Here is a 24,229-nt window from a genome sequence, read left to right as displayed (position 1 = left end):
GCATAATTTGGTGATGAAAAAGACTTGAGAACCATTTAATGATGTTAGGATATCTTATGCGAACAATGTAGGATGATGACAACTCAGTGTAACCATGCTTTTGCTTATTCCGCTTTCTATATTAGTTTTATCATAGATCCTTAATTGGGTTAAAAAATACCATTTGCATCACCCAGTCTTGAGAACATGGAGAGGGAGTTGCTCATGTAAAATAATATCATGTTCTTACAAATCAGAACCCAGAGGAACTATACATACACTATGCAATGAGAACCTCTAGGCAAATTGACATATAAATGATGGAGCCAATCTGTCATCTTTGCACCAACGGCCGATCACCTGTAAAACTCTGTGTGGCCAGCAATGTCCCTGCATATCAGCTTTGCCTCAGCAGCCAATTTTATGCTCTTACTAATAACCAGCCCTGTCTGCTTGTGTTTCGGAGCTGGCCTGTAGGACTCGACATCCTCGTCTTTTCCAAGCACCAAAGCTTCTCTTGCAGTTATAACATTCTCCCACCAAAATTCCCTCAGAATCCCATAAATCAGCTCAAAATACTCATGATCTCGGCAAATACGGAAGATTGTACTCCCATTTGGAGTCCAGCAATACAAATCAACCCATTCTCTAGCCATGATCTCCATTTGACCCTGCACTTGAGGCATATAATAGAAAGGCATAGTTGACCATGGCAGAGCAAGTTCAGGCATCCCCTTGTTATATGGGCACTTCACCTCCAAGACCCCACCCCCAGGACAACATCCTAGAAGCCCATCTGGAGAGGCACCAAGCCATTTGAACTGCTCCTCTGAATGCACTGCAAACCCAAGGGAACTAACCTCACGACCTGTGATGCTTTTGTACTGCTCTATTGCGACAGACTCATTGAGCACACCCCACTCCATGGCAGATTTTCCAGCAGCAGTAATGGATCCAGCATCCAACATGAACACCTTCTCATGCCAGAGCTCAGAACGGCGGTTGCCCTTCCAGAATCCCAGAGCTGTGCTGAAGGTGCTAGTTGTCAGCTTATCCCTGCGGAGCGCAAACCACTCTTCCGAGCGCTGTGGAGCATTAAAGGGGGTTAGGTGGGCGGCCGCTACCACTGGTGCAGAAGGACGAAGGGTGAGCTGGGTCGATGGAGATGTCACCAGTGAGCTACTGGTAGAGCAGGATCGGGCAATGACACTAACACACTCTCTTCTCACCGGCAGAGCTGCCACTGCCTTGTGGCACAGGATGTGGAATTGGGAGACACAAGCATGGCTCATTGCAGACAAAATCAGGCAGTTGATGGTGGTTGTCTTCAGTTGCAGGATCTGACCACAATCATGTACCACTATGTAAGCAGAAGAATCAGAACATATGAGTTGAAAAGAAGTTTAATATACACCATTTTATATTGACTTCACAGTCATTAGCAACTTTTCACATTTAGGTCTTCCAGATTTGTATGGTGTTCCAGTCAATCGTATAGCTGATAATTGTAGGGAAGCTTGTAACAGTTTCCAGAATGAAACAAAGAGGGTGTTCATAAGAAGATAATACGAAGGAAAGATGTTGGATTCTATTCTTTCTTGTTAGAGTATGTCATCTCTCTGGCACAGCAACAATGGATTGTGGAGTTGGATTCAAGCCAAAGAAATGAATGAATAACTTCTTCAATGCATTCTTCAAACTTTCTTTTATCTCTTTCCCTCTTTCCCCCTTTCTTTATTAATTTTATTCGTTTTTTCCCATGATGAATCTATAGTGCCTAATCTTTTCCGGGAGGCCATATCAAAATCATAGCAAGAGACCAGATGATTGCGATCATTGGTTTAACTGATTAACCAGAAGATCTTGTGGATAGCACTTAAAAATAACGATCCACAACCCAATGCATTAATGCTATTTGTTCTATAGAGCATCAAGAATGCAAATTTCTGCTAATCAATGTGTAACACAAAATTTCACATGTATGCACTGTCTCCCACAGACACCACATCCATAGAAGCATACAGATTTAGTCAAAATAGATGGTCATTAGAACAGAATTGGGGCCAACAGCATCTGTTGGTTCAGAAAATTCTACCCACAAACAGGAGTAGAACCAGTGAGGCATGGGGCATTGAGATTTTAGGGAAAATCTTAAAAGCGAATGAATAAAAACTAATGTTTAATAATGAAAGAGAGGGTACTCAATTACTCAGGGATAATTTCTCTTGAATTCTTTGTAGGTGATTGGTTTGAGGCTTCAAGTGTTTCTTGGCTGGATGCCTGTGTGTGTTTCTCGAAGCGAAATGGTTTCCAAAGATCGAGGAAGGTCCCATAGACAATTGCAATTCAGAAAAGAACCTAAAAAATGAGTAATTTGATTCTTGAAATAAATCAACTTAGTTTAAGATAAAAATGAAATGACACTATATCTTGCAGCAGTTATGGCAGAAGCAAAAGTATATATTAATTCAGCAGCCAGACACCAAGATGTGATGCAACAACTGAAGGACTCTCAAAGGCCCTGGATGTATATGAGAATTGGAACATCAACAATGTATCAGTAATTGTGGCCAACAGCCAAAGTTTTGAGACAATACAGAACAGATACCCATTGCTGCATATTAATAAATGCAGGACAAAAATTAGTAAATCCACTAAAAATAGACTTATCCAGGACAAAGATATCATAGTAAATTTATATCTTCGAAAGCCTTATCACTAATCACGAATTAGTTTAATCATCCTCAGCAGTTTCTGTTGGTGAATAAATGGTCAGAACTATATACTCCATAACACATACATCTCCAGAATAAAAATTGGACAGATGACCATATGAGCACAGAATACTCTACCATGAACCTCCTCCTGTGAGGATGCTTCTTTTTTTTCCCTGATCAAATTGGGCATTGTACTGAACACTCTATTTCAAGCCTAACATAATCTTCTCTTTCCGAAAATAAAAATGGGAAACGTCTCTGAAGAGAGAGGTTGTAGAGGACAGAAAAAGAAACCAATCTCGCATATTCCCATAGTCCTCACAATCCCAATCTAAAGCAAAGGGGGAAAAAAAAAGAGGGGTCGTCCAACAATTATAGAACCAAGAAAAGAGCAAGGGCAGAACTGAATCTAAACTTTGAGAAACGTGAAGAGAGGGAAAGGCTTTTCTATTTGTACCTCAAACAGGCTTTGGCAGGCTAGTGCTGCCGGTGATGTTACAATTCACTTCAATGTTGCGAACGAACTAGGAAGAAATAGGAAAAAATAGAACATTGGGTAGTTTTGGAGAAGTAGAGAGAGGTCGCTGAATGTAAACACAACCACTGGTGGTTCACCGTCGAGCCGAAGAAACCTTAGAGTGTCTCATCCTCTGCTCTCATTTCTTCCCATTCCTTACCAGTACTGCGGTTTTCAATGAGCTTGAAACGCAGAAGGAGAGAGAGGGCTAGAAGGAACGTTCCATACTTTATAACTTTTAAGTCACGACTTCTAACAAACACAAGGTGTGCACATCCCGATACCAGACCTCAGAATCCGGTAGAGAGAGAAATCCGTGGGGGATTAGTGGATTACCGATTGAGCCTTCCTCATTAATCCTCGTTATTTCTTATCTTCCAGGCTTGGTATTTTATTTGACTAAAATACCCCTCAAAATTGAGAAATGTCACAGGTATGGATAAATTGCCCCTTGTTTCTACTTCTACAAGGTAAAAGCCAAAAGGGCTCCTTTCGGAGCAGCGCAGTCGGTTGGAAACATAGAAGGAGAAAATTTTAGCTTTGCTTGCTCTTCCAGTTGTCTGGTTTTTGATTAAACTTGTGGGAGACGGAAGTGAAGGAAGATCATGGAGAACGGTTATCACGAAATCCCTGAAAATGCTCCTGAGCGTATGTTTTGTTTTCCTATTGTGTTTCCTCTTTGCTTCGTGGGTTTTCTTTCATTTCCTGCTCACACTTTTGTTTTCCCTTGTTGTTGATGTGGTTTTTATATATATTTGCAGATTGCCCAGGTACTCAATCGGAATCCGCAGGAAAATCAGATGCATGCCAAGGATGCCCCAATCAAGAAGCTTGTGCAACTGCTCCAAAAGGGCCCGACCCAGGTTTCCTTCGACCCCCATCTCTCCTTTTCTTCTTCTGGTATTCGTTGTAGAGAGATCTCTTTCGTGGGTACCAATTTTTTCCACAAATTCCTTTTTTAGAACCTTGAACATGAAATCTGCGAATAATGCTGAATGGGTATTTATCTGTAAAAGTAGGCTTTTCTGCTGCTTCTCTCAATATCGCTAGAGAGACCCAGAAACGAAGGAAACTCGCCGGAGACTCTACACACCTATTGAACTAGTATTATACGGCCGACGACTCTGTTCTCTCTTCTCTCTCTCTCCTTCGTTTTGATGGATCTGCTTCTTTTGCTAGGGTTTAATAGAGAATGAAAACGTCAATGGGTTGTCTTACTTGGCGTCTGAAACTGATCCCCGTTTAATTTATTCTTTGGAGTTTTTTTAATTCTGGTTCAGAAATCTAAGCAGAAGAAGACGCTTTTATTGGAGTAAAAAAAGATGAATCCATCCCAGCCCTTTCCCTTCTAATCTCCTGTGACTATGGAATAGTTCCTACTTGCTTCTTATGGAAAATTCTCCCATGCTCTTCTCCCTTTGGCTAGCTTCCACAATCCAGAACGGTTTCAGTTCTAGGGCTTCTATTTCTTTCTTTCTTTCTTTTTTTTTTTTTTTTTTTTTTTTTTTTTTTTGTTAGGCTTGAAAATCTGATCCAACAACCTTCAGGAGTAGTCCAACCAGTCCCCAAAATGTGTCTAGAAACCAGCTCTGATAAGGGGGTGCAATTGCCCTTTCTAATGGCCTGCGGCCAGACAAGGTATGGTCTCTGATTTTGTATTAAACAATGTTAGAATGGAGTGGTTTATAGTGGTGACTAACAAATTGGATGACAGAAGTTAGGGTTCAAAATATGTATTGGACATTGAAGGGTGGCATGAGTTATGGAATTAGAGTACTGAAATTTAGCTCCAAAACATCTGCAGGCCTCAAGGAGGGTAATAAAACTGCAGAGGAAACAGGAATTCATAGCTGGATTAAAATAAATTTTTTGGATGAATAAATAAATTTATATCCAAAGAGGAAAGTAAAAAACAAGGGGAATAAGGGGGGAGGGGAGGCTTAAGCCAATAAGGAAAAGCCAGCCCAAGGGGGAACTAAGCAAGAAGCAACAAAAAATACAAAATAAACATCAAAACATCAAGCAGCCAAGGAGGAAAGGAGGAAAGACCAGCACCCATTGCAACAACAAAGGGGAAAAGAGGGAAGGGTCAAGGGGTGAGAGAGGAGACAGGCAAAAGGTTCCAGGAGGATATGATGTGGGAATTTCTGCTGCAATGAGGAATCGGGCGGGAATGGATAGAAATATGCTTATTCAACCAGGCAGGACCAAGATGTTGCTATACATAACCCATATATACTAAGCATTACACTGTTAAAAACCAAGATTGCTTAGCCCATAACCCATTGGGCACTCATAATTAAGCCTATTCAGGCCCAATCGAGTTGGACTGCCTGCATCACTTTTGCAGCCCACTTTGTTGGTTATGGAACAATTGCCTTTACTTTTGGAACTGTGTAGTTTTTTCCTTTTTATATCCTTAGAGTGGTCCCTTGAATGTTCTTATTTATTCATTTAAAAAATATTTCTAAGTGTAAGGTGGTGTTGTTGAATTTGGGGTGCCTACCGGCCTCTAAGATGGGTTATTTTCCCCTAATATAAGTTGTGATCTTGCTACATAGCTTAGTGTAGATGCCTCACCAATTCATAGGTTTTAGGGGACAGAGCTAATCCAACCAATAATTGATTTGACAATCTCTTTTTTTTTTTTTGATAGGTAGGGAGGGTGATACAGTACCAACAAGGGTTTACACAAGGAGAACCGAGACCAAGGTCGACCCAAGTGGCTGATTGGGTCGACCCAGATTTGGTCCAAGTCAGCCCACGGTTTGGGCTGCTGATGGGGTTACTAATTAGTTATTTAATTTCTATTTTGAAGTCCTAAATTAGTTTCTAATTTCAAGTCATTGTTAGTTTCTAATTTTTGTCTAGACTAGTTTCATTATATTTTAATTTCCAGTTTTTAGTAACTTCTTGTAATCAATTTTTAGTAACTCAGATTTAGTAACTCTGAGTTACTATTACTTGTAAACCCTCTCCATCATTATAAATAAAGATGATGACTCTTTTAATGAGCCACGATTTGAATTTAAAAAAAAAAAACTCTCTTGTTGCTGCCACTGGGTATCAATGGTGGTTCTTTGTGTTTGATCAAGGCCTAGGGATTGGTGTTTGATCCAATCGACACTCTGCGGTAGAAGTCCGAGTGGATTGCTATTATTTTCTGGTTTCTCTTATTGTGGATATCTTCTTTAATTTCCCAAGTAAGTAATCTGAACTTTCTGCAGAATTATTCTGGGTTCTGAATCTCTGTTTCTCTTCCACCGATCTGTACTATTCTACTCATCCAACCATCTGATGGCTTTAAGCTTCTGGTCGAGTGTTACCCTGGTTGTGTGGAAGACTCGATCCCATTTATAGTGTATTCTGACCATGGATCTGTTAGTTGTTGTAATTATTCCTATCCTGGCCGATTGAAGTTTTCTGCCCAGAATTGCCGTCTAATCTGTGTTGAATGTTGATGTTGATTGCTGCCTTTATTCTCTGATGGACTGGACTTTCTAATTAATAATTTGAGTTGATTATATGCTCCTTATATTCTACTATAGAATTTCGTGAAGTTGCTGGGATCGACTGCAAGGTTTCAGAACCTGCTGTCCAGAATTGAGTTCTGGTCTGGTTTATCTGTTCCTGTGGTGTCTTGTTTCTGATTGTGCCTTATTCAGTAATCTATACCTGCTGCTGGTTAGTCTACTTGCTGGTGTAATCTCTGTTTTCAGAAATTCCAGATTCTGGGTTTGAAAATTCTGGTTTTCAATGACTGGTGACTGATTACTTCTGGACTGTTGTTGCTGTCTAATATTGGGTGATTATTGGTTGTTCTTTGGTTTAACTTTCCTGCAGTCTTGGGTTTGGTTTGGTTGTCAAATCTATCCCTACATTAGAGGGAAGTAGGTAACAGCCAGGAGGTTCGAACTTGTGACCTCTTGGTGAGCATGGGTTTTTTGCACATCACAGCTCACCAACTGCACTAGGCAGTTGTTAAAAACATATTTTAAAAAAAAAATAACGTTATAACGCAATTTGACAATCTCATCAACGCAACACGAATCCCCAGTTTTATAGGAAGAATCACTACACAGGATTAGGGCAACCAAACGGTTTTACAGGAAGAATCACTACACAGATTCAGGGTAACCAAACAGTTTTCCAGCAAGAAACATGTACCAAACTCAAGGCAACCAAACGATTTCTCAGCTAGATTAGGTAGTTCAGAAGAATGTCTCTCAAAAGATTAACATCTATATTAGATAAATGCACCATTTGATTTACGCAACCAAACGCATACTTAAATCCAATTCTAAAGCTATATTTTATCCTTCTTAACTCACTGGTCATGCTTATCTTCTTAGGAAGATTAATGTATTGTTCAGTGAAGGTTAGGCTAGGTTGACCTAAAATAGCTCGTTGAACACTAGGATTAGTGTATTTTGTTTAAATAGCTTATTGAGCACTAGTATTAGTGCTTCTAGTGTGTTTTGCTTCCATTTTTTTTAATTAGGGCTTGGGGGCATGAGATAGAAAATACTGGAGAACCTGATTGTAGGCCTTAAGGAATGAACCTATGTACAATGTAATTGGGTATGAGACATCAGGCATCCATTAATATGGATACCTGCTTTGAGTCTGGATATTATTAGGGTCAACTTGCACCTTTGGTGCAGCTCTGCCGACCCTATATGCCACTTGGCAGGTCAGGTAAGGCCCAAATTTTAGTGGCAGGTAGGCTTGCCCTCCCTACTTGTGTGCCAGGTTGGAGGTTGTGTCAAAATATATAGCAATGAGTAAATGGTGAAAAACACAAATATTTGAAGAATTCAGAACAGTTGAAATAGAGGGGAAAATGTGCAATACAAGGTGGGCTATATGACTGAATAAGGGCCCCAATTTGAGCATCTGACGAATGCATAGTGTCCTCTTTCCATTGAGTAGTTCATGCATGCTATATAGCAGAATTCTGGGGGCAGGAACTGCACTTCCCATCCACTCTGCTGGACCTACATCTTTTTTCACCCCATATTATTATCAAATTATTGATTGTGCACTGGGTTGCTCTCTCTATTATCGATTATTGTTTTTGCTGGCACGCATCAATAACTAAGAAATGGTTTTGCTCAGATCTTCATACTTATGAGTTGTATTCCTCAATGACTTGTAGACAAAGTCGTTCTTTTATGTTTACCTAATATTGAATTGCAATTCATTTAGTGCACAGCAGCATGTGCCTATTGTGGATTTTTTTTTTTTGGCTTCTTAATTGGGGTGTAAATCATGGGAATGCTATTCTTTGTGTTTCAAGAAAGTAGGCACCTCCAAGTCGAGAATTCGATGCCTGATGAGAAAGCATTGCTTTATGTTTGAAATCCCATTAGTCTCTTCTCAATCACAATGACCAACTGGGTTTGCAGCTTTAAAGGAACTTGCTTTCATTTGATATTTCAACAACTCTAGCTGTCTAGTACACTCCAACTAATCTAGGTTCTTATAATGTACGAAGAGGTCTGCCTTCCAAGAGCAGATCAGATCTTGTGTCAAAAAATAATTTGGTGTTTGTGTATTTGCAGACTTGGTTGCAATTGCAGAGCGGATGGCTACTGTGAAACACAAGATACTGGTTTTATCTGGGAAAGGTGGAGTTGGTAAGAGCACCATCTCCGCTCAGCTCTCATTTGCACTAGCTGGTATGGACTACCAGGTGGGCCTCCTTGATATTGACATATGTGGTCCTAGTATCCCAAAGATGCTTGGTCTAGAAGGGCAGGACATTCACCAGAGCAACCTTGGATGGTCTCCTGTTTATCTTGAGTCCAACCTTGGGGTCATGTCAATTGGGTTTATGCTCCCCAACCCAGATGAAGCTGTTATATGGAGGGGACCCCGCAAGAATGGGTTAATTAAGCAATTCTTAAAGGATGTCTATTGGGGGGAACTTGACTGTCTAGTGGTGGATGCCCCTCCTGGGACCTCTGATGAGCATATCTCAATTGTCCAACTCCTCCAGGTGACAGGTATTGATGGGGCAATCATTGTGACTACTCCACAGGAGGTCTCACTGATTGATGTGCGGAAGGAAGTGAGTTTTTGTAAAAAAGTTGGGGTACCCGTGCTGGGGGTGATCGAGAACATGAGTGGGTTGCAACAGTCATTGACAGATTTCAGGTTTATGAAGGTTACTGAGATTGGGGAGGAGACAGATGTGACAGAGTGGGCATTACAGTACATGAGAGAGAAGGCACCGGAAATGCTAGATTTGGTGGCTAGGGGAGAGGTGTTTGACAGTAGCAAGGGTGGTGCAGCAAAGATGTGCAGGGAGATGGACGTGGCCTTCCTTGGGAAGGTGCCCATGGACCCCCAGTTGTGCAAAGCTGCTGAGGAAGGGCGGTCGTGCTTTGCTGATCAGAAGTGTGGGGCCAGTGCACCTGCTCTGAAGAGAATTATACAAACACTGGTGGCAAACTGGGCAGTTGAAGCCTCTGGATGATAGTGCGTAGGCAAGAAGATCAAGCTGAGTTTCACCATTGCAAAATGATATTTTGTTTTTTTATAATTTTCCTTTCTTTTTCCTTCCTCCCTTCCTTAATCCTCAACTGGTTGAATATATGAATGGTTGTTTATATAAATATATCATATAGTGAATGTACTTCCATTCATCATCTTAGGACCATAATGTGCGAGGCCTTGCCCCGAAAGTGATTTTGAGTCCCTGTTGAATAAATGGAGTGAAGCTTGACATGGCCCAGAACTTGTGCACCCCTACATGCTATGGATGGTGGAGGCACCAATTTTTGTGAGTAGTTAATAGTAACTTGACAGTGTTACCTTAATAATTCATTTTATGGAGAGACTATCAGTTCAGTGCATTCCATCTCAAGGTTTTCATTTCTTTCTCAATTCATTTGTGTGCATGGATGGCGTTGAACATGTCCATTTCATTAATCAACATGGAAATTGTGGGTTGAACAATGGTAGATCATGTCTTTTTTTCTTGTGATGCGAGTTGCAGACAGATGCAGGGGACTTATGTAAGTGGCAGATGCAGGGTTTCAAGATGGCTGGTCTTGGGATATTTCTTTGACATATCTTTGATCATAAGGTTTTTTTTTTTTTTTTTTTTTTTATGATGGTTAATTTTACTTGTAAACCTGAATATATAATATCGGTGGCTCCAAAGGCAGCGCTTGTAGCTAGGGAAGGTAAGTTGTCATCTTGTGTAGAGGATAATTTAGTTTAATTTCTTGTTGTAAAAGTTTTCATGCGAAAAAAACAATAAAGCCTCCCATCCACCAACAACGGAAAGTCGCAACATTTGTTATACACTACTAGAATATCGATCGCCCTCCATTGTTTTTTTTTTTTGGGGGGTGGTGGGTGCGGGTGGGGGTGTGGTGTTGCGGGAGGGGTGGTGAAATTCCATTACAAATCCTCATATGAAAAGGAATTTTTTTCTCCATTCATGTATGATCTATCATTTTTCTCTTCATCCACGGAGATTCAATCATATCTTAGAACAATGATTTTTGATACGGACATGGAAAAATTCAATCTCATAAACCTGATTATAAGGTGAGGGGACCTAAGATCATATCAATCTATATCAATTCTTTTTGAAAATCGTAACAATTCCACTGAGTCTAAGAGTACGGAAATGGTGTCAGGATATTTTGGGTAGATTAAAAACCTAGGATGGATTTGTGAACCCTAGAATGGAAAGTGAATCACACGTAGTGGTGAAGGAAATCTTCTCCCCTTGCATTCCTATAAGAAAATCCTATTTCGATTTTTGACTCAAAATCATGAAAGATTAATAGGCAATAGAATAGGATGCTATTATACTCGTGCCCTAAAATTCATATTTTAATTGTATAAATGAGGCACCAGAGGATGCTAGTACTAATGAATATTGGGTAGCAGTCGTATTTTGTCGGGAAGGGAAGGATGACCCCACTTGCACTTGCTACTCATGCCTTAAAAATTGGAAGGGGTTCCGGACGCAGAAGAAAATGTTAGTTAAGCCCTCACATTTCACGGGAAGATCCCCGAACCTTAAAAGTGAAAATACCAGCTAAAATCATATTATTTGGCCATGGGACCGGGACCCTTGCACCTGTGCACCTCAAACCACATTCATTGGTTGATACCACTTTTTGGATAATGGATTAATGTATCGGGTCACCCCAAGGTGGGCCCGTTAATGCCAAATAATGAGTTAACCCGGTAATGGGTGAAAATCCATTTTTCTCCCAAACAAACCTTAGTTAATTAAGGGAATATAAATAGACTATTACCGTTCATTCTCCACCTACCAAAGTAAAAAAGCAAAGAGAAGGAGAAAGAGAAAGAACAAGAAGGAGAAGGAGAGCAAGGAAGGAAGAGGAAAGGAGGAGCAAGGGTTTCCTACCAACTACGGTAAACTCCACTCACTCTAAGTCTCTAACTCCATGTGCTAGGCTCTCTCTCTCTCCCATATCCTCTCTTTTGAGCTAAGAGCGATCGCCCCAACAAAATCCCACCTCTCCACTCTCTAAACTTACAAATAGGAAAGGGGATTTGGTGTAGGAAATTTATCCTAGCAAAATCATGGGTTCATTTCAAGTTTATAGACCTTCCTTTAGGAAACCTCTATCAAAAGACCCAATTTGGGCAACACAAAACCTAGAAATGGGAAAAATTATTAAAACCCACTTGTTAAAATTACAAATTAGGAGAGAGGTTTAGTGTAAGAGACTTATCCTAGCAAGGTTAATGGATCACTTTGAGTCCATGAACCCTCCCTAGTGAAATCCCCAATTTGGGTAACAAAAACCCTAGAAAATGTGGGTTTTACCCAAACCCTTTATACCCCACCATTCAAACTTGAAATTGGGTTGGGGAAAATGAAATTAAATACATGTATAGTGGATTGGGGTGACCACATAAGCCATTGGTGGTCACCATCTACACCCTCAACCGAAATTTCCTAATTTAGCTTAATCGTGACTGGAATTTTGGGGAATTGAGATACATTGTGTAAACCTATCTTAAATAAACCATTAATTACACTTAATCTAAGCTAAATGATGTGGTGAACATCCCCCACATATAAATTAGCCCTATAGTCATAAAACCCTCAATTTGAGAACGATTTCAAGGAAAAGAAAAATAGGAAATGAGGTTAGAACATATGCATAGGGACTCATTAGGGACTCATTTATCTATGAGTGATTTATTTCTTAAAATTCCTATGAATCCTAGGAGTAGAACTAAGAGGTGACGAGACACAGCGCGAGGCCATCGGTGATCCATCATCACCTAGGACTCGAGGTGAGGGGATTTTGTGTGTTTACATGAATTTATTGCATCATAATGCGTATGTGGATGAATTATGTTGATTTGCATATTATTATCTTGTTACTTATGAAAATTGTTGATGTGGCATGAGAATGTGGATTATGGTTGTGCATGTGTGTGTTGTGACTGGGATGCAGGGTGGCCAATGGTGGGTGCCTACGGCACTGTATGCCTAGGGTGAGTGTGTGTATGTGGAGACTGGGGTGCAGGGTGACCAATGGTGGGTGCCTACGACACTGTATGCCTAGGGTGAGTGTGCGGGTGTATGTGGATCCTGGGGTGCAAGGTGACCAACGGTTAGTGTCGGTGGCACTGCATGCTCAGGGGATGTGTGTGTGTGTGTGTGTGTGTGTGTGTGTGTGACTGGTGTGCAGGGTAGCCAACGGTTGGTGCCGGGACACTGCATTCTTAGGGTGAGTGTGTGTGTATATGTGTGTGACTGGGGTGCAGGGTAGCCAACGGTTGGTGCCGACAGCATTGTATGCTCAGGGTGAGTGTGTGTGTGTGTATGACTGGGGTGCAGGGTGGCCAACGGTTGGTGCCGGTAGCACTGCATGCTTAAAGTGAGTGTGTGTGTGTGTGTGAGTGTGATTGAAATGTGTTATGGCATATTAAAATGCATTGGGCTAGGATAACCACCCTGGTGCTACAACCTTTGCCAATAGGGATTTACGTATTGGCTAATCCTTTCATCTGATGGTTTGAGGCTAGGGATGATTTTTGGTGACTGAGATGCACTGATGCCAATGTCGTGACAGACCCTCACACGATGTTGGATTCCATGTAGTGGTATTATGGGAGGGTTATTAATAGGGGCTTACCGGGTACTGAAGCAACCATGTAGGGACCGGTATGCTCCTGACCTGCAACTAGCTTATATCCCTGAGGACTGATAATGTACATTCATGACTAGGAATAACACCTATGTTGCATTAGCACTTATACCCCTTTGGACTTAGAATTGTTTGATAATAATTGGATCATGTCATTGCATTCATATTGATGTGGTTGGGCATGAATATTTATATTATTGCATATTTTGGATTGTCATGATTGCTTGTGTGTTACCCCTCATTGGGCTTCGTGAAAGCTCACCCTCGTTGTTGCCTTTTTTTTTTTTAGATGTTGATTCAGGTAACCCTTCGAAAACTGTGATTGAGGATCCGGCTTTCTACGAAGGTGACCTCTGGGATGAGGAGCTGGTTGCACAAGAGGATGGATGCATATGGGATGACTGTGCATTTGAAGCACGTTGATGATGAGAGTATCGTCTTCTCTTTTTTATTCTTTTTGTATGTAGCGGATGTAGCCCTATGAGGCATAAGTGTAATTATGATCCCAATGTGAAAACTTTTTTTTTGTGTAATTATATTAAATATCAATAGAAATCCCTAGTTGGTATATTTTATTTATATTATATGTATGTGATCTTATAATTATTTTATAATTTTATGAACTTAAAGTATTGCATCGTAAATCCTGGATGAATTGTAGATACATATGCGTGTTCATGTCACTAGTCTTCAGATAAATGGAGGCGGGGTGTGACAGATGCGGCATGCAATCATGCATGTGTGAGGTTTATCCATTTTGTTCGCTGATCAGAAGAGGTGGTGGCATTCTGCCACGTGTTAATGGACATTGTTCACTTACATGATCCAGTCAAGGTTAATGGATTATTATTAGTTTAGAGAGAGAGAGAGAGAGAGAGAGGGAGAGAGTGGAGTCACAGCTTCTCAGCACCTGGGGTTGAATCATGGCTGATTCATCTCCTCTCTGGGTACTTGGGATCTTGACTCCTTTATTTTTTTTTTCCTTTTTTCACGAATTCCTGAAGTGAAGGAGTCACTGTTCTTCGAGACGAAAAGAAATCTAGTCTTTCCCTTCTTTGCTTTCGCAAGTCATAACCTTTTCACTTCACCTTCACGCTTCCTCTCTGTCTATCTCCCTGTGCGTGTGCTTGACTTGAGAATAAGAATCGTCGGAAAATTTTGAAACCCTCTCTCTCTCGCTCTCTGTGACAGAAAAATAAGAGGGAATTTCATTTATATATCCAACAAGAACATCGAGAAGAAAAGGAGACTTTTTATTTTCTCTCTTTCATTTTCTCAAACAATTGCCCCCAATCTCAGAATCATCGACACGGGTTTTCCTTGTCATCTGTTTTGCTACAATACCCACTTCTCCTTTCCCTTTCCTTTGTTCCATCTCTTTCTCTCTCTCTGGAACTGCTTGGTCACTGTCTCTGAGAGATTGTTCTGTTTTTCTCTTTCCATATTTGGTGGAGTCAATCTTTGAATCCGAAATATGGGGTATTCCCCCCTTCTTTTTCACCGACAAAACCCATATCTTAATTTACTTCTACTGTCGAACTACAGTGGTTTCCTGTTCCAGCTCTCTCTATTATTTCACCACTGAGCGACTTTAATCTCCAAATCCGAGGAAGGAGTTTCCTTGCCCTTCCCCTATTCGAAGCTTCGAACCCAATTGCTATCTTCTTCTGTGACTTTCGAGAACAGCTTCTCTTGCCTTGTAGATGCTTGTCAAGAGCCATGTACCAGCTGTCTGAGAAACCTCGTCCAATTGACTTCTATAAAGAGGAGGAAAGAGAGATGATGATTGAAGTTGTTGGCAATGGTGGCTTGCAGCCCCAGCAACAACAGCAGCAACAGCAACAGCAACAGCAACAGCAACGGCAACAGCAAATGATTCTTGCCGAGAGTAGCGGGGAAGACCACGAGGTAAAGGCGCCCAAGAAGCGAGCCGAGACCTGGGTCCAGGAGGAGACCCGAAGCCTCATCAGTTTTCGGCGAGAAATGGACAGTCTCTTCAATACTTCCAAGTCGAACAAGCATCTCTGGGAGCAAATTTCGTCTAAAATGAGGGAGAAGGGTTTCGATCGATCCCCGACGATGTGCACTGATAAATGGAGGAACTTGTTGAAAGAGTTCAAGAAGGCAAGGCACCAAGATAGAGGTAGTGGTTCAGCTAAGATGTCATACTACAAGGAACTGGAGGAATTGCTCAGGGAGAGAAGTAAGAACGCATCTTACAAGAGTCCTACACCTTCTAAGGTTGATTCCTTCATTCAATTCTCAGATAAAGGTATATTAGTTTTAATTTCTTGTCGCCTTGTTTGTTATGCTGGGTTTATCCTTTTTGTATGCCATTTGCTAATTTTATCTTCCTGAGTAGGCACAATTTTGAAGTCTCATTGACAAGGCTGCGTGGATTTGCAGTTATGACTTATGATGTTCACTGGTGTTTTTTTATAATTTATCTATGGAGATAATGCCAGTAACTAGGGAAGTTTCAGGAACATTTATGGTGGCCTTATTAGGACTCTGTGACTGCACTTGTTTTTGCACCTTTTTCAATAATCGTAGTGGCTCTTGTAGGATTTAAACAAACACCCCCCCCCCCAAAAAAAAAAAAATAAATAAAAATAATAATTTGCACCTTGAGAAAATGATTACAATGTTAGTCACAATTCTTCTCTTCCTTATGAGAAGTTCTATCATTAGTTTTTTGGAGCTGGAAACAACTGCATAATCTGTAGTGGCACCCTCATTGATGTCCCTCATTTGTGCATAACTTTTCCTTTTAATCTTTTAAAGAAGCTAGCCAGTGCAGTTATTATCCAATTTTGTTTCCAGCAGTATGTGACAAATAAAATATTTTCTTATTGTTATCCCTTATAATGCACCCTGTTAATTTTATGCTTTCAGTTCCACATATATTTCCTGTAAGAAGTTCTGAATGTCTGCTTTAGATGATTGGATCAAATTTTTGCCTTTTTTTCATTCGTTTTTCTTCTCTGATCAGTTAATTCTTATCTGCATTTCTATAAAAAAAATTCATTCAAATAGGGCGCCAATTGGAGCACTTTTGACAGTAAAGTGCTTTGTTTGACCTAAAAACCCTAATTTTAGGTTCTGTTCCATCTTGACTTCATATCCCTTTTCTAGTTGGGCCCTTTAGAAGTACTAGTACATTTGACATTAACCCACATCAGATGTAGCAACAGAAAAGGAGAATAACTCCATATAAAGCATTTTGAACCTCACTTTATTTCTTATATTCTATGAAATAAGTTGTCACTTTGTTTCCAGTGTCTTTCCATATGTAAACCGCTTGAAGCAATTTAATTCCATAAAATCTAAATATCTAATCCAATGCCCCACTGTTTAATCCACTTCTGGCCTTACTTTCCAAAAACCCAATTGCCAAGTATTTGACCAAATTATTGGTTACAGCAACTCGTTTTCCTGCAATACTAGGACCGGTTCAAAAATCAGCAAGCAGTATAAAATTGAAAGTTTCTGAAAGGAGGCTTATGTGTTGTAGTCTACCATAGAGTGTTGAAGAAGAAAGATGAGATAATAGGTAGGGTTTGCCAATTGAGCCTCAGTTGCAGAGAAACATTCTCTTAATCATAAACAAAATCATACTGTACACTGGATTATAAGCATATGATCTTACGTGCATATTTATAGGCCATAACAAGACCACCTTATTCCATATCCTAGTCAAACTCAAAGAAGCCCCTAAAAGACTATTTCTATTTGATATTCTGATGATAAAGATTCCTAGTATGGTTCTAATATCCATTTAGCAATTTCAACAAGTGCCTAACCGTTTTCAAAGAAAAAAAAATACCAATTAATAACTAGATTCCAAACCAAATTACTAGTCAAATGAAACTTCCTAAGATACAAATCCCATCACCAACTGATACTCTATCAATAGTTGGTCTTATCTTCTCCAATACAGCTAGGAATCTCAAGATCATCCTCTCAATGGAAACATAACAGAATAACTTCAAAGTGGTACCAAAATCATCCAAAATAGGTCAGTTTTAACATTCCAAAAATATAACTGAAAAAGGTGAAGAAAATAACGTCTTCCTAATTATCCACTCTTATGCAGCCTCCATTGATTTAATAAAGATTTTTCAAATTAAATACATTTCTTTTTTAGGCTTGAGATGCTCCCACGTCAATTATCCCATCAGATTCAGGTTGTATGTTTTACACCATTGGATGGCTACTTCTTCGTTTTTTGACAAGTTGCAAAAGACTTACAAGAGCAAAGAAAGCTAAACAGATGGGTGGGCACTACACAAGAATGACTAGCCCAGCTTCTGAGTCCAAAATCTCTTTAACACTTGACAAATTGAGGCCCACAAAATCATCTGTTAACACTTGACAAATTGATTATGAGACAATCTGTGGTTTCTTTAGATCCAATCAGATAGACCAATTGTCTGTTGCCATAAAATACCATGATTTCCTTGCAATAAAATGTTGCCTCTTCTAGTTCCAAGGAAGATCAGAATTTCATACTGAGTTAGATCTAGTAGATCTGCCTACACATCAAAAGCAAAATCACCATATCAATTATTAATTAAAAAAAATTCAAAAAGGACAGTGAACTAGATGATAATTCACTGATTCAGCAGCTCCAAACAAAATAGGCAGACATTAGGAAGGCAATCCCCTTGCTACTAGATTGTAGATAGTAAGAATACAGTACCTTTGCTGCTGTCCAGAGGAAAACTGACTTTTAATGGATACCCCATTAACCCAATGGAGATCCACGGTGTAACTAGGAGTACTTGGTTGTTGGTCTTTCTCTCAGATCACAGACTTCACAGCGAAAACCCCTGAGGTCCTTAAGTTCAAGACCGTTTTGTGATGATTTGAAAATTGTATAAAAGGCCTTCTAGTTTAAACTCCTATTACAACTATGACTCGATCAAAATTTACATGGATGGCAAACACAATCCAGCTGCCACTTGGGTCAATTATTCCCTTTAAGACTAAAATACCCTTAAATATATAACAAGAGTCTCTCAATGAAGCAAAACAAAACCAAATCTGAGGAATATAAAATGAATAACTAATTGGTGGAGATGCAAAACTAACCTAGCCACACCAAGATATGCAAACAAATGTAAAGAATGATGTACTCCTCAGGTGGAACCCACAATGTTAAAAGAGGTGTCACTTGGTCTTTTTCTGTTGATGCATCATTGGAGACGCTCTCCCATTGGATGGTTACCAACTTACCATGCTTATTACAGAGCTCATGTTCTAGGAAAATTAAATTAAGAACATCTTTTTATACTTTGTGGAGTACTTGGTGAAAATTCCTTTGTACTGTTGAAACTGGGGACAGTTGCATGCCTTCTCTCTGGGCATGCTCACTCTAGCTTCTGTTTCTGCAGGCACAATTAACGCTTGTATATTGAATATCAACCTGCTATATGTCTAATACTTTCTATTGCTGTTGCAGAACAATTAAAGGTTTTCCTATTTTATGGATAATTATTGAGCATATGAAAATCACTTCTCTGGTAGATTTGTAGAAGTCCTGACTAGGTAGGTGGGACCTTATTTTTCTGCTGATGGATTAGATGCTACTCTATATAACCCTTCAGCTTTCAACCACTTGTGGTGAAATGGTAGAAAAAAGAGGAACTAAGACTGAAATCCTGTGTAAAATCTAACTGTTACTGGGCAATTGGGTCTGCCTTCGTAACAGAGGAGATCATATCCATATTATAGGCTACGTTGATCATGCTTTTCGTATCTGATGGAATCCCTAAATTGATTCCTGACTAAGTTGTTGACTTTTCCTTGACATGTCAATGTTTCTCATACTTTTCTCTTTTTGGAAGGTGTTTCTAGTTGCATCGATCTACCCAGAAAAACAAGGTTTTGACATTCCACTTTTGATTAGCCATGTTCTGATCAATGCTATGCCGCCTTTAACATTTTGTAGCCATCTTAACCTTTCTCATGGGGAAAAGTATGTTTCTTTGAGTATGAACATTAACAAATCTAAGTTTCAATACCCTATGTTGGTACTTGGCATTTTAGGGAATCATAGATATTGCTACCAAGTTGATCTTATGCGCCTAATGTTGGAATCTAGCTTCATGGAATCCACATACTCTGGATACTGGCATTCATAGCTGGCTACGTTTTATGACGTGCACCATAAAATGTTTGCAAGGCAAAGTTGAAAGACTCGCCGAAATTTTGGAAATTTTGTTGATTTTGACGAGGCCAAGATGAAATAACAGGAGAACTAAGGAATCGGCACTGTTTTGGAGAAATTTCGGTCTTTCAGTAAATTTCAGTAATTTTGGTCATGTCTACATTGTAGACAAAAATGCATTATTTCGGCGAAATTTCGGTAAGGCTGAAACGAGACCGAAACCCAAGTTTTTGAACTATGGGTTCAAGCATCTATTGGCATTTTCGGAACAGTCATGAATGATTTGGCTCACATTGACTGTATATCTCTCATTCTTTGCTTGGTTATTTACTCATCATTTACATATTTTGATAGTACTGCTCTCTCTCTCTCTCATAAGCATTCAGATCAATATGTTTTGCAGCAAAATAAAACATGTTAGTATTGCCAGGTTTTCTCCTGTATTCTGACAGCTGCTTCATTGCTTTTTCTTAGCTCTTGAGGATGCCAGTATTCCATTTGTATCTGTTGAAGGTACGTATTGTTTGCTGAGTTCCAAACAAAAAGTATCCTCTTCAATTCAAGATTCTGTTTTACAGAATTTAGCTTTGCATTTGACTGTGGCAGCTGAGGGGTGGTAATTTAATTGGACATCAATTTTATTGCTTATTCTATTTTACATAAAATACATTAAACTGGGTGAAATTTTTATCTATTGTGAGGTTATTCACCAGACAAGTTGAAATTTTTAATAAATGGTTCAGTAGTTGTCAATGCGGAATGGCAGTTATAGCAGTATTCTTTATGGTCATTTGAAAACGGCCTAAATTACTAAAATGTGGAGAAGAAAGCAGAATTCACAGTTAGATGAGAGTGAGGGTTAAAGAAATTGGATGCTGCAGTTTGGTCGGAAGGATTCTACTACCATAATCTAATGCACCTGATGATTACCATCTAAATTACAAATACAAAGATGCCTGATAGAATTACTTATGTGGGAGGGAAGGGAGTACCCCGCGCTGGGGGGGGGGGCTGATGGAATCATTTTCAAATCCCAGAACAATCATTTAGTCCTTCAAGTAATGTATCTGTTATCTGATTATCATGTTTTAAAAAACAAAGTAATAGTGGTAGAAGTGTAACAATCTTAGCATTAACTAAGCACCCTGCTAGAGTTTAGCAGTAACTAAACCCTCAGCATGACACAGACCCACTGTATGAAGAGAGGAAGTGAACTGCACCTCAACTCAGAAAATTTAATTCAACTTCAACATTACATTGACACCTTGCTGGTATTCTTGCATCCCAACCACTACTTAAAACCTGGACCCATTCCACGTGTTACAACTTGAGAAGATGAAGAAAGGAACTAGCTTACCCCATCATTTAGACTCAAATTGCAATTAGGACTCGAGAGACTCCCCAGTAGAATATTCGAAAACAAAAACTAAAGATGGTAAAATCAAGACTCACTATAAATAGTATGTTTGAACTTTCTCAAATATGGAATTGTTAAAAAATTAATAAAGAAATGAATCTAGTAGAGTGAAAAAGTCTTATATGGCCAAACTATGTGCCACATGGAAGATGATTTGATAGATAAGATATGGTCTGGATTGGCCACATCAAACTTCAGATTGAAACTTAAATCATATACCCTATTGGGTTTATGTTTTCCTCTATCAGTTTCCACCATCCATTCATAAAAAATAATATAATAATAATAAAATTAAATAATAATAATAATAATAATAAACTCACATTGAGAGCTTTTTTGTTAGATTTTTAGAAATTATTCTGCCATGTTGCACCAACTCAGTTTGGGCTGATATTTGAAATGTGGTTAAGGGGGGTCCTTTGGCCTCTGTCCACAAAAATTGGGCCCCCTTGGGAACTTCCAAATGGCAGATTTTTTTTTTTTTTTTTTGGGTGAGAGCCAAATAGCAGATATAGAACCATTCTGGAAGGCATCCTTGGGTGGACTCTCCAGGATCCACTGCCCTTTGCTAAAAATAGTGACCTAAAAACGGTGAATTAACACATACACCACATGCACATTATTGTGGTACACGTGCAAGAACTTGCATTTGTTAAAAGAACACCATCTCTTGGAGTTGAACATGCTCTATTATCTACTCTCCAATTCATTTCCTGTTTCCTGTATCTTCTAAATTGGTAATAAGAGCTTTAATTGCTTGACAAAAAGCTAGTGGAAGATCAACACTCAATCTTGAAAGGCGTTTGGATCATGATGGACACCCTCTTGCCATCACAGCAGCTGATGCAGTTGCAGCCAGTGGAGTTCCCCCATGGAATTGGAGAGAGACCCCTGGAAACGGTAAAGTTTTGCTAAGTTTAATGCAAGAAAATTGAACCATTATTCTTTTTGTTATGTTTAAGAGGGAATTGGGCTATATTTTTCTTCCATGAATTATCTGTATTCTGGGAATTTTATTGAGAAGTTGTCAGTGATCTATGCCTCAAGCAGATTTTTCCTAATTGATGCATGGAGTCTCCAGCAGGGGATTCCTTCACCAGAGATTTCTGGACAGTGAACTCATTAATGACTTGAAGCATATTCTTGAGGCTGTGTACAGGGACTTCATGAGTTGCCTCTTCATAGTTTAGTTGAGCTATTATCCAGACCTTAACAATTTAAAACTCTGGTACAGTGCATTTACTCTAATAGGGCGGGGTACAGTGCCTTCGTACTAGGAAAGAGTGTCTAATTCCCCCTTCCCCCTTTTCTGAATCAGTACTCATGCCTTCGTTCCGTGCGACTCCACTCGTTCGTAAGCCCCCTAAGTTTCTAGACTGGTGTAACAAATGACTGATCAGTCTCGGAGAAATTTGTTCATGGGATTTTATAAATGAAATACAGCATGAGTAATTCAGAGGCAGTCAAAAAATATTTAGATTTTTTTTTTTTTTTAGCTATCCTAGATCTCTAACTCGATGAATTGTCTGGGTTACCCAAAAAAACAAAAAATAAAAATTGTCTAGGTTATACTTGTGTAGAGAAAATTTTTATGTCTGGACCCCCCTGAACCTGTCAACTGATTCAGGAGTTACCAACGTTCAATAAACTCTTATTGGTTTAGAACAGACATGCCTGATGTTGATTTTTGGCAGGGGGGGAGAGCCACTCTTCCTATGTTGGGAGGGTAATATCGGTCAAGTGGGGGGAATACACTAGAAGGATTGGGATCGACGGTACGGCGGATGCAATCAAGGAGGCAATCAAGTCTGCCTTTGGCTTAAGAACCAAACGGGCATTTTGGTTAGAGGATGAAGACGAAGTTGTTCGTAGCCTTGACAGGGACATGCCATTGGGGAATTATACTCTTCACCTTGATGAGGGTAACCTTAAATATTAATTTGAACTGAAATTTGCTTGATAAAAAGTGCAGTGTATCTTTTATAAGTACTAAATTCAATTCCTTTTGTTTCAGGATTGATGATAAAAGTGTGTCTCTATGATGAATCTGACCGCATACCTGTTCGTACTGAAGACAAGACACTTTATACTGAAGATGATTTACGTGATTTCCTTAGTCGTCGTGGTTGGATGGGTCTACGAGAGTTCAATTGCTTTAGAAGCATCGACACTTTAGATGATCTCCGTCCTGGTGCGATGTACCAGGGTGTGAGATTGCTTGGGGACTGAGAGATGCATTTAGTATCCTGATGAGCGATGAATTTTCCAGATAAATAACCTTCCGTCCCATATGCAATTTTTTGTTTTTATCCTAAAGTGCACACTTGCACCTCATGTAGTAGTCCTGCCTACTGAGCCATAAGTAATCCTGGTGAGTTTGCCCTCATCTTTTGCCTCGAGTTCACTTGAAGAGGAAGAGTACTGCAACTAAATGTAACAAAATATTACCCAACTGTGTATAGCAATTTGATGGAATGGTAGGAGGAAAGAAAAAAAAGCACAGTTTTCCCCCCTCGTGTGTATTTCATGTTTGAAAATTTGCTTGTCTGGTGGCTGTGTTGTGTGTTCTGGATGTTACTTCCCCACCACCCTCTGCTTGAATCATTATTCTCTGCCATAATGCTTCCACACTGGCACGTTTTACTAAGCAGGCTCGCCGGGAACCTGGGTCACCTACCCTGAACATTTCATCTATGGTTTACAAATGTCCTGCTTCCATAAATACCTCTCTAAGCACTCTTAATGGTAGCATAAGGAACATGTATGGAAGCAAAAAAAGGAATGTGTTGTCATGAAACCCGGCTACACACACTGGTAGGTGATCCAGACTATGGTTTGGGAGGGGAGGGGGGGTCTAGAAGCACTGCAACAAAGTTTGCCTATGTAAATCTCTCAATCTTCTTCATAGCCCTAGTTGGGAGCAAAAAAGCTTACAAGCTTTTCATTTCATGTTTGAAAATTTGCTTGTCTGCCTGCTGTGTTGTGTGTTCTGGGTGTTACTTCCCTCGACCCTCTGCTTGAATCATTATTCTCTGCCATAACGCTTCCACACTGGGACGTTTTACTAAGCAAGCTCGCCGGGAACCTGGGTCACCAACCGTGAACATTTCATCTATGGTTTACAAATGTCCTGCTTCCATAAATACCTCTCTAAGCACTCTTAATGGTAGCATAAGGAACATGTATGGAAGCAAAAAAAGGAATGTGTTGTCATGAAACCCGGCTACACACACTGGTAGGTGATCCAGACTATGGTTTGGAGGGGGA

General features: G+C 39.7%; 3 protein-coding genes across 6 annotated transcripts; 2 read left to right on the top strand and 1 right to left on the bottom strand.

Annotated features, from left to right (window-relative positions):
- Positions 1 to 178: 178 nt before the first annotated feature.
- LOC122076543 lies at positions 179 to 3,549 on the bottom strand. 3 transcript variants are annotated; one of them, XM_042641891.1, is made up of 2 exons: positions 3,154 to 3,549; positions 179 to 1,339 (listed from the first exon to the last, which is right to left on the bottom strand). In XM_042641891.1, the coding sequence occupies exon 2, from the start codon at positions 1,269 to 1,271 to the stop codon at positions 336 to 338; it is 936 nt and encodes a 311-aa protein (XP_042497825.1). In that variant the 5' UTR covers positions 1,272 to 1,339; positions 3,154 to 3,549; the 3' UTR covers positions 179 to 335. The 3 variants fall into 3 exon arrangements, with proteins under 3 accessions (XP_042497825.1, XP_042497824.1, XP_042497823.1); XM_042641890.1 differs by having other exon boundaries at positions 179 to 1,319; XM_042641889.1 differs by lacking the exon at positions 3,154 to 3,549 and adding an exon at positions 2,832 to 3,147 and having other exon boundaries at positions 179 to 1,319.
- A 127-nt stretch (positions 3,550 to 3,676) lies between these two features.
- Positions 3,677 to 9,952, top strand: LOC122076542 (cytosolic Fe-S cluster assembly factor NBP35-like). Its single transcript, XM_042641887.1, has 3 exons — positions 3,677 to 3,861; positions 3,975 to 4,076; positions 8,778 to 9,952. Exons 1-3 carry the CDS (start codon positions 3,819 to 3,821, stop codon positions 9,692 to 9,694), a joined length of 1,062 nt encoding a protein of 353 aa, XP_042497821.1. The 5' UTR covers positions 3,677 to 3,818; the 3' UTR covers positions 9,695 to 9,952.
- A 4,275-nt stretch (positions 9,953 to 14,227) lies between these two features.
- On the top strand, positions 14,228 to 23,499 carry LOC122076628 (trihelix transcription factor GT-1-like). 2 transcript variants are annotated; one of them, XM_042642033.1, is made up of 5 exons: positions 14,230 to 15,645; positions 20,020 to 20,058; positions 21,731 to 21,862; positions 22,657 to 22,884; positions 22,977 to 23,499. In XM_042642033.1, exons 1-5 carry the CDS (start codon positions 15,093 to 15,095, stop codon positions 23,189 to 23,191), a joined length of 1,167 nt encoding a protein of 388 aa, XP_042497967.1. In that variant the 5' UTR covers positions 14,230 to 15,092; the 3' UTR covers positions 23,192 to 23,499. The 2 variants fall into 2 exon arrangements, with proteins under 2 accessions (XP_042497968.1, XP_042497967.1); XM_042642034.1 differs by lacking the exon at positions 22,977 to 23,499 and having other exon boundaries at positions 14,228 to 15,645; positions 21,735 to 21,862; positions 22,657 to 22,842.
- The last annotated feature ends 730 nt before the right edge of the window (positions 23,500 to 24,229 follow it).

The sequence above is a fragment of the Macadamia integrifolia genome, chromosome 4, assembly GCF_013358625.1.
Source record: "Macadamia integrifolia cultivar HAES 741 chromosome 4, SCU_Mint_v3, whole genome shotgun sequence".
In the NCBI taxonomy this organism is placed as follows: Eukaryota; Viridiplantae; Streptophyta; class Magnoliopsida; order Proteales; family Proteaceae; genus Macadamia; species Macadamia integrifolia.
This window is presented reverse-complemented; position numbering and strand designations above follow the sequence as displayed.